Raw genomic sequence first — 14,950 nt, forward strand, 5'->3', positions numbered from 1 at the left:
TGTATCTAGGACTTGTGTTTATTTGTCCCACCAAGTTTCATCCCGATCTCTCCACTCTAAGTGTTTTCCAAGTTTAGGTTTCCCCCTCCCAACTCCTCCCCAACGTCACCAGATCCGGTCGGGATTTAAAATAAGAGCTCTAAGACACGATATCCTTCTAAACATCAAATTTCATTGAGATCCGATCACCCGTTCGTAAGTTAAAAATACCTCATTTTTCTAATTTTCAAAATTACCCCCCCAACTACCCCAAAGAGAGCGGATCCGTTCCGATTATGTCAATCATGTATCTGGGACTTGTCCTTATTTTTCCCACCAAGTTTCATCCCGATCCCTCCACTCTAAGTGTTTTCCAAGTTTTAGGTTTCCCCCCCTCCAACTCCCCCCAATGTCATCAGATTATTTAAAATAAGAGCTCTTATTTAAAATAAGAGCTCTGAGACACAAAATCATTCCAAACATCAAATTTCATTAAGATCCCATCACCCGCTCATAAGTTAAAAATACTTCATTTTTTTATTTTTTCTGAATTAGCCGGCCCCCCACTCCCCCCAGATGGTCAAATCGGGAAAGCGACTATTTCTAATTTAATTTGGTCCGGTCCCTGATGCGCTTGCCAAATTTCATCGTCTAGCTTACCTGGAGGTGCCAAAGTAGCAAAACCGGGACCGACAGACCGACAGACAGACTAACAGAATTTGCGATTGCTATATGTCACCTGGTTAATACCAAGTGCCACAAAAAAAAACTGATAGTATATTTGAACAAATCATAAAAAAAATTTGGTAGAATTATATTCTTCTTAAGCAAAAAAGCACAAGTTTCTTCCTCAGTGGTATGTCCTTGCTAATACAGACCAAAAAGTTTCCTAATACCCCCAATGAAAAAAAAATAAGCGTCATCGATTATAGTGAAAGCGTATTGCAAATTGTCGTTTTACAATTTAATACAGGATCAGCGAATGATAAACATCTTACCTTTCATTTCTGCAATATTTGAAACCTGATCATTTGAAGATTTTGTGATTCCTTTTTTCTGTGATTTCCGGGAAACTGAACCACCCCTGTAAAACAAAAACTTGCTTTTGCTTCTTATCGTTCAATCAAAACAATAACATATCAAACATGTGAAGAACCTCGGCAATCACATGAATCAATATTAATTACACCGATATACCTTATAATACTTGTATTGTTTCTGATTTAGCCAAAGGTCGTAACTTTAATTTCTCTTATTTTATTTTTCTGTTCTTTTTTAGTATAATTCTACTCCCACTTATAATAATTTTGTCGTTACTAGTTTCTGGCATGATATAAAAAAAAAGGACAGATGAAATAAATAAAAACAATATTTTTTTAACTGAATATAAGGAGCAATATCGAAACCTAAAACGAGTAGAATTATTATATGAGGGGGACTGCTTCTCCTCCCACCAATGCTTTTTACACTAAAGTTTGATATTTTATCACAATTATTTAAGAGCGACTATTGAAACATAATGAGAGGTTGAGTTTCCATCAGAACTATTTTCAAAGGACTTTAAGACTTTATTGTAAATAGCAAGGCTGAGGATGGGGCAGCCCCCTCATATGGCCCCCTCTGTTGTTTTCAAGTTTTAATGCGTCTCCTTGCTTTCAAAAACCTGTTGTTTTTATTTAGTGTTTTAAATTAATTATTATCTCTGAAAAATGTGGGTAAATCATTTTTTTTTCTTCGCTGGAAATTCACTGAAGTAGGCAAAAACTTAAAGTTTTAAAGACCGAACCTAAACATAAGAATGAAAATAATGTAAGCAGGAGTGAATAGATATAAACTCAAATTTTGAAATTACCTTGAAAATGGTAGGGTAACAGTATTTGGCAATAGAAAGCAATTTTTCAGATAAGGGATGCATTAATATGTCCAAAGAACTCAATCTCCGAGCATTTCGTTGCAGAAAAGGCAGTTTTTAAGGCTATGCATGCGGAGACAAAATGAGAAGCTAAGTAACAAATTTGACCATACTTATTTGAAATAATTAAAAAATGTGAGTTAATATGCTGGACAAATGAAGAGCAAGAATACCTATTGGTACCTAAATTTTACTAACACTTTTTATGTTGACATATATATTATTTTTAAATAAGAAGCTAAAATTTTTACCTGTGGAAAAATGATATATTACTCTCCATGAAAATGTACAAAATAATATATACGGCGCCTCAAAAAAGAAAAAAATATACTACTTTACGAGAAGTGTATCTTAAACATTACCAGAATTACGCATATCTACACTTCCCTCGGAAACGAGTTAGTTCTTGTGTTCTCGTCAACTGGGCTCATGCTCGAATTATTTTGCCATTGCTAGCCATATATTTGGTTTTTAATAATATTTCAACAAAATAAAAAGTTTCTAGCTTGAGTTGAATTGTTTAGCTGTTTATTTAATGCACATAGACAGGATTGGATAGACGGATTAGCACTAACTCTACAGAGTAATTCTTTTGGAAAGCCATAGTAGTCATATCAAAGAGGGGGCGATGTGACTGAAGTTAACACTTTAAAGGTCAAATGATTGGAAATGTTACAATTAAATTACTTTCAGTCACTACAAAAATGCCGTCCTAGCTGAGGGGGTTAGCTCGCTAGACTTGAAATCCTTTATCCGTGAGGACAGGGGTTCGAGTCTTAGTGTCGCTGGTTATTTGGTTTGGAATGGAGGTCAGTGGCGTGATTCCGTCAAAGCCGACCCAGCTCTTAATCGACACCTGGAAAAACCTGGGGAAGGTAAACAGAAAGGGTGTGCAAAAGCACAGGATGGCTGCCCCCCCCCATTGTACATCCTGACTGAAGGACCATGAAACGAAGATCAGCACCACGGGTAGGGACTCTATAGTTCATGTCGTATTCTTCATCTATTTTTACTATAGAAATGCGGTTCAATGAAGTTCTACATTTGTAACTTATACCCTAAAACAAATTACTGTCGATAAGGCTTGCTTTATTACTTATAGTGTGGTCATGTTTGTGTTAAGTAAATATTATGTTATTATGTTTCATTAAAGATAATTTTGTCTAATTATGTGGATATTATGGCACACCTCGCCAATTATAAACACAAAAACCAATCAAACCTTACAAGAGAAAAATGATACATTCCTCAAAAGGCTAATTAAAAACACTTTCTTTTATAAATTATGAGGAACAATACACGGCCTTTCCACTATACCCTCTTTAGAATTTGGCTAACTTTCTAAGATAATAGAATAAAGTACTAGGTAACACTGAATGTGTCAGTTATTTTACCAGTGATTGTCCTTAGTAGAGTTGGAAATTTTATGGAGTGTAAATATAAAATGAACTTGGAAACCACTTTTTATCGGTTTGTTTGAAGAAAACAAACAGGGTGTCACAGTCAACAAGAGTTAGCCGAGGAAGTGTGGTAGAAGGTTTTTATATTACAACTTTAGCCTTACATTTGCATTCATACCAACTTCGATTGAAAGGAAATGTCATTTGTGAAATATGTACACAATTTATTTTTATATACAAGGTCTATATACAACTTTAGCATTATTTTTATTATCATCAATATATAAATCCATAAAAACAAGCTTTGTTTTGAATCAAATATTATCTGCGAAAAGTATACTCAATCTGCTTCGATTTTTTAAAACATCAGCAAAGCTATGAAGCGGTATTTTGATTGGTTAGATAATTGCTATGAGGACAATAGTAAGAAGTTTAGATATTTTAAATTAATATAAAAAGTGGATTCATTTGATGTAAAAACAATGTTCAAACTTGTATTTTCCAGTTTTGGTTTGCTTTTGACAAGGGTTGCTCTTTGCTTTGTCATTAGTTCTAACTTCAATTGACAGGGGATAGGGGTGAATCTTCAGCATTATATTAGGGGGTGGGCAAGAGGGGTCAATATCCGGATAATCAAGGGTTATGAGATATATAAAAAGTTTTCCTCCACATTATTGGGGGAAGGCAACTGCCCCATCTCACCCCTCACCCAAACGACGCCCCTGACAGGGGACGCCCTTTGCTAAATTTTCATCACCATTTACGGTTTGAATGCAGTGGGATTCAAATCTTAAGGAACAAAGTCTCCTCGTTTATGTAATAAGGTTAGACTTCTTTAACATTCATGGATTTAAAGGGTCAAATTTAAGTACATTATTGGTAATAATAATCTCTGAGAGGTTATACCCCTCTGCCCAATTCCCCTTTAAGAATATTCTCTTATATGTAACCATTCCTTAAAATTATGGTTGTGAATATCTATGAATTTGGATAACGGAAACTATGAGTTTTATCATTTAAATACGGACAAGACCAGGGCTAATGTCACAAAATTATACGACTTACTAGATAACGGAGCATTTCTTAGTCACGTACGTAAGCACGCACGGGGAGGCACTTTCAATCCCTCTCCCTGTAGATATACGAAACATTTTGTAATTCTCTAATAATTTCGTATATTCAATTCAACTGTTTCCCCTGCAAAGTATTCCTGAACAATTGCCTGAGTGTAGTAGTAGTACTAGTATGTAGTTGAGTGTAGTTGCAACATTTACAACTGCATCAAGTAGAAACAATTATGTTGCGATTTAATAGAAACCGATGTAATTTTCTTTGGTCATTTCTCCCAATATTAAAATCGCAGCAGGTGAAAATTGCCCAAGAATATTTTTTTTAGAAATTGTGTTTACTCTATAATAGCCGTTTTCCAGTAGGCATGTCCGCAAGGAATGCGCTTAGATACGGAACCTCCCCCAACAAGAGAAACAACTATTTTTACCCCATTTTCACAACTATTATATGTTCCTTGCTGTAAGTCCCTCGTGCCCCAAAACACATATGCCTGTCTTCCATAGTCAAAGAGTGAGCCTATATTCAGGTTTCAAACGAAGAGTTCTACATTAATTATTCTCAATGGTGATCTAAGTTCCACGAATCTCCATTAGAATAATACCCAAATTCTGGTTGGACAACAAAATGATCGATATAAAGTTTTTTTAGAAAGTTCATAATAAAAGCAATAAAAATTGCATTTATTAGTTTCAAATTCGATATATCACTAAAAGATCAAAAGGAAAACGGTTCCAAAAAAAAAAAAAAACCAAAAGGAAAACTTACGGCGTTTAAATTGCTTATGAGGAGTAATCGTTTTCCTTAACAAAAATAACTTGTTATATTTCAAAATTTATTTCTTAAATTTGATAAGTAAACAAATGCATGTTTAAATATATAAATACACACTGGTTATTGACACATAACCTTCTTTTCTTGATCCTCATCGCCAAGTCTTCCAATTAATCATTAAACTTCCATGTACAAGCCCAACGGCTAATTTAAATATCAGAAAGATAAGATAATATGGAACAATAATTAGAAACTTAACATGCCCACACATACATATCTCAAAACAGTGACGTTACACATCCAATAATCCATGCCATGAATTTGATTATGTTAGATATTCCAACGAACGAGAGCATCCAAAAGAATAGTATTATCAACACTAAAGTTACTAGAACACCAGCGATTTTTTCCACAGATTTTTCATATAGAAGTGCTCCGAAGCGTCGCATTCCAGGGTAGAAATGTTAGAACAAATTCCAATTAGGAAGAGACCGGGTGAAACTTCACACAAGGTTTGCACCTGCGAACTAGAAAAAATTTAGATTTCTAAATTCCATGTGTGGAGATGTCAGAAGAAGAGTTTCCCCCTGTAACTAATTGCCTAGTTGAAAGATGGATTTTTCGTGTACATTTCGGAAATGGCGGAAACCCTAAACCTTTCAAGAATCAATCAATTAGTGAAATGCATAAACAAATGACATAAGCGTATATCAATCTCTATTTATGGAAAGATTCAAAAAATTTATGATAAGAATATTTACCTAATTTTTTCTCAAAATAAGAACATGACTTTTTACTGATCAAAATTATTGGCATTTTCTTACCTATTAGCAAAGACGAGTCCAGAAAACGAGCCATCATAAATAAACATTTGATAAAAACAAAAACTGAGGCTAGAACGCGAAGAAAATCTGTTAAAGGTAACTTGAGCATTGAGGCTCAATCAAAATATTAAATGAAAAACTATCCAATTTTGTATAATATAAATAAAAAAAACATTTTTTTTTTACTGAAAGTAAGGAGCGAAATTAAAACTTTCAACGAACAGAAATGATTCTGTTTATGAAAGGCACTGTTCCGTCCTTCACGCTCCACTCTTTACGCTAAAGTTTTTTATTAATTTAAAAAGCAGAGCTGTGAGAAAGAGTCAAACTTCAGCGTAAAGAGCGGGGCATTGAGGAGGGGGCAACCATTTTCATATCCGATATAATTTCTGCTCGTTTTAAGTTTTAATGTCGCTCTTTACTTTCAGTTAAAAAAAAATTCTTATTTAATTTCTAAACGTTTTTGAATTAATGCAGTTTATGGTTTTGGCTCACCGTACATGAAAAATTAAAATAACAATTTTACTTTATTAGATACAGTTTATATGCTATTTGCTTTTTCTTTCAGATGCTATTTTTTAGTTATTCGGCTCTGGCAGCTCACATTTCTCTGTTATGTTTTATACTTAGTTTTGGTTCACTTAATTACTTAACCCTCCCTGGACGATGCAAATAGCTTGTTTCATGTGATTTCCAAAAAGGAGGAGAAAACGGTCCTAGTGTGTCAAGAGTCATTCTTAAATGATTTGAACAATAAGTCAAACATTAGCGCAAAGAGTGAGGCACTGAGTAGGGGATAATCCCTTCATATACGTAATAATTTCTGTTCGTTTTAAGTTTTAGTGTTGTTCCTTACTTTCAGTTGGAAAAAAATTATTTTTTATTTAATAACAACCACAAGCCGAAGACACACAATATCTCTGGGTTACTATCACATAAAAATCATGGTTATGAAGCTGCTTGAGATAAAATTAAATACTAAGATTGGCCAAAAAATAACTCAAACAAATTATTGTTTTAACAAAATTCGAACTTTAGCGTAAAGAGCGAGGTATTGACGAGGGGGCGAACTTTCTCATATGCGTAATATGAGGGGGTTTGCCTTCTCGTCAATACCTTGCTCTTTACGCTAAAGTTTGAAATTTATTCCAATTCCTAAAGAATGACCCCTGAATCACAAAGGCCATTTAATTATGAGTAAATTGTCTTTTGAAATTACTAAAAATACTTTAGCATAAAGGGAGAGATATTTAGGAGTGGATGAACCCCGTCATATACGTAACAATTTCTGTTCGTTTTAAGTTTTAATATTACTCCTTACTTTCAGATGGGCCTTCTACTTACTACCTTACTATAGTACCTACCTTACTTTCAGATGAACCTCGATGAACCTTGTCGTCAATACCCCTCCTCAGAACCCTCTCCCCCCACCAGAAGAAATCCTCCTAAAATCGTCTATATACTTCCCAATAACCAATGCCATTTTTAAACAATGGGTAAAGTTCATAGCTTGCAGCCCTTCCCCCGGGTACTGTGGGGGATTAAGTTGTAAACAAAGACATAGTTATTAGATTCTTCGACTATGCTGAACAAAATGTCTCACAAAATTTTGATCCCAAAAACGGTTGCTATGTTTACAACATGAGATGTTTTTTGGGGATAATTTTACAATATGAGACGGCTATCTAAAAATTTTGAACCCAAAATTTTGATTGGAAAAATTTATTTTTTATTAAATAACAACTACAAGCCGAAGACACACAATATCTCTGGATTGATTGAGATGACTTTGGGGAAAAATGAATGTGGGGGGGCTCTAGTTATCCTCTAATTTTTTTGGCTACTTTGAAGAACACTAGAACTTTCAGTTTCTGTTCGAATCTGAGGGCGTGATTTTCATTGAGATTCTATTACATTTGGGTGTGTATCCCCATTTTTTCGAAAATAAGACGAATTTTCTGAGGCTCGTAACTTCTGATGGGTAAGACTAAAATCGATGGGGCTTTTATATTGAATATATATATATATATATATATATATATATATATATATATATATATATATATATATATATATATATATATATATATATATATATATATATAAAAGTAAGTTGTCTGTCTGTGTGTCTGTCTGTCAGGTGACGTCATGTTTCTGTGTCGACTGACGTCATGAAGTTAGTTGTCGTCATTTTTGCTATGACGGTGACGTCATTAAAGATATTTAAGACATATATGTTCACGTAGAAATCTATTAATGTTTAAGTTTAAAATGACTGATGAACTTACAATGGCAAAAGCCGATGAAGATGCTCAAAGAGTCTATGCCAAAAAACTTGCTGCTGATAGAGAAAGTCAGAAAAGAAAGCGTGCCGAGGAATCAACAGAACAGCAAGGAAACAGGCTTGAGGCTAAAGAACGCAAAACTGCGCAGTTAGATGAAGATCCACCTGGACAGCGAGAGTCAAAACATATCAAAACTGAAAATGATAGCGATGATGATTGGGTTTGGGATTTTGACTTGGATAAGGTCATCAATGCCTACCAGATTTTAGTTAAAAAAACAAAGGTTCGGCGATATGTATTTCATAGTGAAGCTGAAAAATAAAGAAGAAAAAGAAAACTGAAAAAAGAAAAAATGCAAAAAACTAAAAAATACTAAAAAGAAAAAACACTCAAAGAGAAATTACAGACCAGGACACAAATGACGACCGGGACAGAGGGAATATAAATAACCACCGGGACACTCAAAGAGAAATTACAGACTGGGATATCGGGACACAAATGACGACCGGGACACAGGGAATATAAATGACGACCAGGATACAGGTACTTAAGAATATCGTTAATTGTAAGAAGACCGTTGAAAGAGAAATTTCTAATGGTAAAATGACTGAAGAACCTACAATGGCAACACCCGAGGAAGCTGCTCAAAACGAATGTATTCAAGCCGAAGTAGCTGAGTTGGTAAAGCGTTATGTTTCAGGTTCTAGGTCCGAGAGGCTCCAGGTTTGAACCTTGGCTTTAGCATTAATACAAAAGAAGAAAAAAACTAAAAAAGGTAAAAACTACAAAAAAACTAAAAAGAAAATATATATATGACGATGGCGACACAGGGAATCGTCGATTAGCAATCACCATCAACAAAGCTCAAGGGCAATCATTAGAATCATGAGGTATAGATCTGAATACGGATTGTTTTCCCATGGACAATTATATGTTGCATGTTCAAGAGTCGTTAAACCTGACATTCTATTTATATGCACAGACAATGGGACAGCAAAGAATGTTGTATATTCGCAAGTTTTACGTAGTTAAAAACATATATATATATATATATATATATATATATATATATATATATATATATATATATATATATATATATATATATATATATATATATATATATATATATATATATATATATATATATATATATATATTCAAATATTTAACTCACTAATTTCCTGGCTTATTAATTTTACATTTCTTTCTTTACTTTTTTTGTCCAAACATTTTGTTATTATTGTTTTCGCAGGTTTTTGATTGGCTACTACGAGGGACAAAAGCAAAGAAAACTCAACTTCGGAAGGGCGAGTGTATGTTTCTCGTGAATTTACATGTGAAAAATGCTTATAGTCATAATTCTACTCAAGAGAGGGGAAGAGGCTAAAACGAATTATTTCTTTAAGATTGAGGTGGGAAAATTAAAGTGAAAATATTATGTACCCATCTCGAAGAACGTCTTCTGCTTCAGGTAGTTATTCTATTTGGAAACGCTTTACTATCCTTATAAGTCACCACTTTGTAAAATATGATCCTAAACTTAGATTCTTAACGTTCCTATATAAGCGAATTGATCAAACTAGTGCTTATAATCCTTGTCAAGGGGATCGAAAGTAATTCCTCCAAGATGCAGGATTGGAGTAGGTTAAAGAAAATCTTTTCTAAGTAAATATTGATTCCGTTTATAAGTATTTTCAGCCCTTCAGGTAAGAGAGGGCGGCTACCACGTCAAAGTCCCTAATGGACCCACTTGTGTCTTTCTAACTGGGACGCAACTGTCGAAACTTGAGACAGAAGAGCTAGGGTACCTTCAATTTAGTTTACCAGAGTTACGAGTATATCTCAAGCATAGGTATATTCTCTAAGCGATTCTTTAGCCTCAGAAGTCAAATTATAATGGCTATCAATACATATTATTTCCAACAGCTATCATGGATTCGATAGCTGTCTTAAATTTGGTTTACAAACTCTCAGAATGCACTTTAATTGTAAATGTGTTCTCCTTTCACTTGTATAGCCTTGGTAAAAAATAAAAATGAAATTAGTTAAATTATGAACAGTAAAATTAGTGCACTTATAACGGCAAACAGCCCCCTGCAACCCATTTCGACCCTTTCACCATTTATCAGAGCTAACAAAATAATTTCGTTCGAAACATCAAGATCTTGTATTATAACAAAATAGACGGTTGCATTTAACTAGAGATGCAAAAAAATTAAAAATTACTTACAGTTTTTCTATGAAGTTGTAAAAATCCAAACAATAAATCCTTTTATTTTTACAGAATAAACTGTGGATTCAGCCAATACACAGCATTGGAAAGTTAAAGATTGACATTTCTAGCACTAGCACGAACGAACAAGAAATATTTAGTAGGACCCCACGGATGGAATCTTAAGAGTAATTTTAGAATCAATCTCAGGAGAAACATGGACAGTTAGTCATCGGAGACATCTAACGGAGGCAAGATTGTAGCAAAATGTAATGGTAACTTTGTTCGTAGAGCTGAAATTATATTCTTAGCAGCGTGACCTCCCAATAACAACTTATGAAATTGGCGGCATATGAAAAACACATAAGAAAGATAAAATCAGGTTCAAAGTTTCCTATTGCAGTATATAGGGACTTGAAACTTTTGCTGTCGAGTCTCAAGCATATTTAATTTAGGAGCCGGCATTTACCCTTCGGAAAATAACCCTCCAGAAAATACCCCGTCCCCCAGCAGAAAACACTCCTGGGAATAAAAGCCCTCACGAAAAATACCCCCCCCCCATGTGAAAAATACCTAAAGCGGCTGTTTGGTCTCCAATAACTTTCAACTTATAAAAAGGGCTAGAAATTAGAATTTCTGACGTAATGAGCACCCTCTGAAGCTTCTGCGATCATGAGTCAGATGTGAAGACGAGGAAGGGGCAGTCCTCCTACTATACACAATGAATTCTGCTCATTTTGGAATTAAATGTTTCTTTTTACTTTCATAATGACAGCACAGACCGGAAATACTCCCTGAAGTCAACTGGCATTAAATGTCAATTTAACATTTTTGAGGTTTCTTACCACCCTTCCCCCAAAAAAGGTTCTGGATACGTGGCTGGGGATTATATTAATTTCTACCTCCACCCTCCCCTCATCTCTCCCTTGGAACTAATTCTGTATTAAATAGCGACGAAGACCACACTGGCTTTCCATCACAAATACCAAAAACAAGAAGAACAATAGGGAATTTTTCAAGACAGTGGGAAACAAATTAGAATGAATACTTCGACCCTATGACCAAGAGCCGTCCTCAGCAATAGAAAAATATATAAGAAGAAACAACTTAGAACAGGATAAAATCAATAAAACTAAAATGAAGAATTTTTCACAACAGTCCCAGCATCCTTACCTCAGCGAAGTTCAACCAGGACTGATGAATAAATTGTGATGAAACAAGGCAATTCATTGAAATGAAAGAGAATGATTTAAAAACACGTTTTTAATGCCAGCCTTGCTTTTTTTTGGCTGCTGATCTCATAGGTCTATTTATGTCAGGTTCTGTGTTAATATCTATTGTTTTTTTAAAATATTTTATAAGGTCATTTTTAATTAAATTTGCGTATAGAGTATTTTGAAATAAGACTTAAGATTAATAATAATATTTCCTTAAATAGGGACTTGGGAGAATATTCACTAAATGGTCTATACACAAATTTAATTAAAAATGACCTTACGAAATATTATAAAAAACCAATAGATATTAACACAGAACCTGTCACAAATAGACATATGAGATCAGCAGCCAAAAAAACAAGGCCGGCATTAAAAACGTGTTTTAAATCAGTCTCTTTCATTTCAATGAGTTGCCTCGTTTCATCACAATCAGTCCTGGTTGAACTTCGCTGAGGTAAAGATGCTGGGACTGTTTTGAAAAAAATTTCATTTTAAGTTTTATTGATTTTATCCTGTTGTAAGTTGTTTCTTCTTATATATTTGTGTATTGCTGAGGACCGCTCTTGGACATAGGGTCGAAATATTTATTCTAATTTGTTTCCCACTGTCTTGAAAACCTCCCTATTGTTCTTCCTGTTTTTGGTGTTTGTAATTCTGTATTTATCTGAAGGCTCAATGAGAATTGGAATGTTTTTGCATTAAATTACACCATTTGAGGCATCTCCCTCCATCCCTAACTACAAAACAATCAGGGAACCCCATTGTAGAGGTATAAATCCCTAATATGCAAAAGTTTGGGATTGTACAACAACAGGGCATTTTTCTAAGACAAAGAAATTTCTTTAGACCTTAAAATATTTCGGCTAGTTAGGGAGAGAGAGAGATACTTCAAAGGATTTACTTTAATGATGCAGAACTGCATATTATTTCTGCAACACCAACAGCATACACGTTCAGGGTTCTTCAGTTTCACTGTTGTTAAGAGACCTATGAAGATTTTCAAGCCGGAACCCAGCCTAATATCCAGTTTCCAGCTGCATTGACGGTAGTTGATGATTTGTGATCACAAGTCCTTGTTGTAATCTCCATATAAAATTTAGTCACGTTTTAGTCACGTGTTAATTCGTATAAGAAGTTAGACACTAAAGAAATTCCAAATCCTTATGCCACCATTCAATTTACAGCTTTTAAAATATACAATTTGGCAGCAAGGATTCAGGGGGTTGACAGGGGGTGGTAGTCGACATCACATCTTGGTTTGGACTGGACATTATCTCAAAAAAAGCTTAGAAATTAAATAGAAAAAAGTTTTTTTCAGCTGAAATTAAGGAGCAGCGTTAAAACTAAAAACAAAAGTTATTTCACATATGAAGGGGGCTCCCCCTCCTCAAACCTCAGTTCTTTACACTAATTGGGATAAGACTTTACAAAAAGCTTATTTTTTCAGTTAAATGGGCCTTGTGTTAAAGCAATCGTTCTTAAAAAATTGGGACAAAAATTGAAACTTTAGCATAAAAGCAGACGGTTGAAGAGGGGGTATCTCCCTCATACAGGGAATAATTTCTTTTTAATTTAAGTCTTAATATAGCTTTTTACTTTCTTTAAAAAAACTGCTTCTTTTAAAATTTAATCTGCTTTAAAGTTTCAGGCCAAGCAGACAGCTCAATTAATATTTCCGGACAACAGGAACTTCAATTGGGAGAAAATTCGTGTTCTATTGATTCTTAATATCCTTTTTCATTTGTTTATCAATTCTTATGCATCAAAAACAAAGCAGTTCTTAATTGCACACTTTACATTTCATCCAGACCAGACCTCGAAGGTCTGCTCTGGAAGTCTCAGGAAGTCGGAGCAGACATTCAGCCCCATCTATGGGGCTGAAGCCATCCTAATCCCATCTTAGGGATTCATCTTTAGATAAAAGGTTTATCTAAGCAAAGAAGCAGTTGCAACAAAATATACCACAATAAGATTCTTGTAATAAAACAGTGGGTCGATATTCGTCTATATTCAAGAGGAATAAGATGGGATTAGGATGGCTTCAGCCACATAGAAGATAAAAATTATATAGGCTTTGAATCCAGTCAAATAAAATTCCCCGTCCCTATCCAACTAAAATTCCATGCCAAAACTATTAAGTTTATTACACAAAGTTATTGCTATTCAATTTTTTTGCTCAGTATTCAAGTTCTGTCAAAATTGAAAAAGAAAGCCAAAGTTCAATTTTTAAGAAGAAAAAAAAAAAACAACTTATAAACATGTTCATGAATAGCTATTAAAAAGACTATCATAGGCAGCGCAATGGTGCTGCCTGCGTATAGAGACATGTGGGCATAATACATTATTTATTTGTTATTATCTGTTTTTTTAGACCAGGGCACTTCGTATTGAAGGAGTGGTTGTGGAGACTTTGAAAGGGGCTAATTCGATTGGAAATTGTAAGTCCTAGTGCCCTTTTTAGTAGAGGAAAGTGATTGGAGGGCAACCAGGCCCCCTCAAGCCCATCATTTACCCATAAGAATCCAATTAAAATTTTCAGATATCCATTTTGTTCAGAGTAGTTGAAAGGTCCAGTAATTCTGTCTTTGAAGAGGACAACCCCCTCAACTCTTAGGGCAAAGGTTTTAAATTATGCCTCGGGGACATATAAGGTTCTAATGGAATAGTGTGGTCGTATAAACTTCGAAAAGGGTTCATTCAATTGGAAATCGAAAGTTCCAGTACCCTTTTTAATAGTCAATCCAATCACAAAGTTGAGATAGCCTTTTTTTCAGTATAGTGGAAAGGTCCAGTAATTATGAATGTGAGGATAACAGCCCTCCCGTAGCCCTCGGGGCAGGGGCTGTTATTTATGCCCCAGGGACATAAAAGGCTTCTATGGAAAGGGTGGTCACATAAACTTTAGAGGGGGGTCATTGGATTGGAAATCAGAAATTGTAGCGGTTTTGTTAAAGAGTCAAAGTGATCGGAGGACAACTAGCCCCCCTCCCCTCACGTCCTGTTTTCCGAAAATGAATCTGATAGCAATTTTGAGATAGCCATTTTGTTCAAAATAGTCTCAAGATCATGAAACAAGGCCTTCAGGGTGGAAAAAACCCTCCGAACCTGAATCTGAGGGTACTAAGTTATGCTCCAGGGGCATTTAAGGTTTTTGTGGAAGTGGTTGTGTAAACTATAGAGGAGGCTCTTTTAGTCAGAAATTGAAAGTTCTAGTTCCCTTTAAAGAGTTAGAAGTAATGGAGGGCGACTGACCCCCCCCCCCGTCCAACATCCTCT

The 14,950-nt window shown here is 34.7% G+C and overlaps 1 protein-coding gene across 14 annotated transcripts in view; it reads right to left on the bottom strand.

Annotated features, from left to right (window-relative positions):
• LOC136036255 (uncharacterized) overlaps positions 1–14,950 on the bottom strand; it is a 358,105-nt gene that overhangs the window by 192,651 nt on the left and 150,504 nt on the right. For 8 of the 14 annotated variants that reach the window (XM_065718380.1, XM_065718381.1, XM_065718379.1 and 5 more), the window contains one exon: positions 978–1,063. In XM_065718380.1, coding sequence (XP_065574452.1) covers positions 978–1,063 — 86 coding nt within the window. Of the gene's footprint in view, positions 1–977; positions 1,064–5,406; positions 5,661–10,475; positions 10,823–14,950 lie in introns of those variants that run through there. The other 6 variants (XM_065718388.1, XM_065718384.1, XM_065718387.1 and 3 more) reach the window with 5 other exon arrangements.

The sequence above is a fragment of the Artemia franciscana genome, chromosome 15 (assembly GCF_032884065.1).
Source record: "Artemia franciscana chromosome 15, ASM3288406v1, whole genome shotgun sequence".
Classification (NCBI taxonomy): Eukaryota; Metazoa; Arthropoda; class Branchiopoda; order Anostraca; family Artemiidae; genus Artemia; species Artemia franciscana.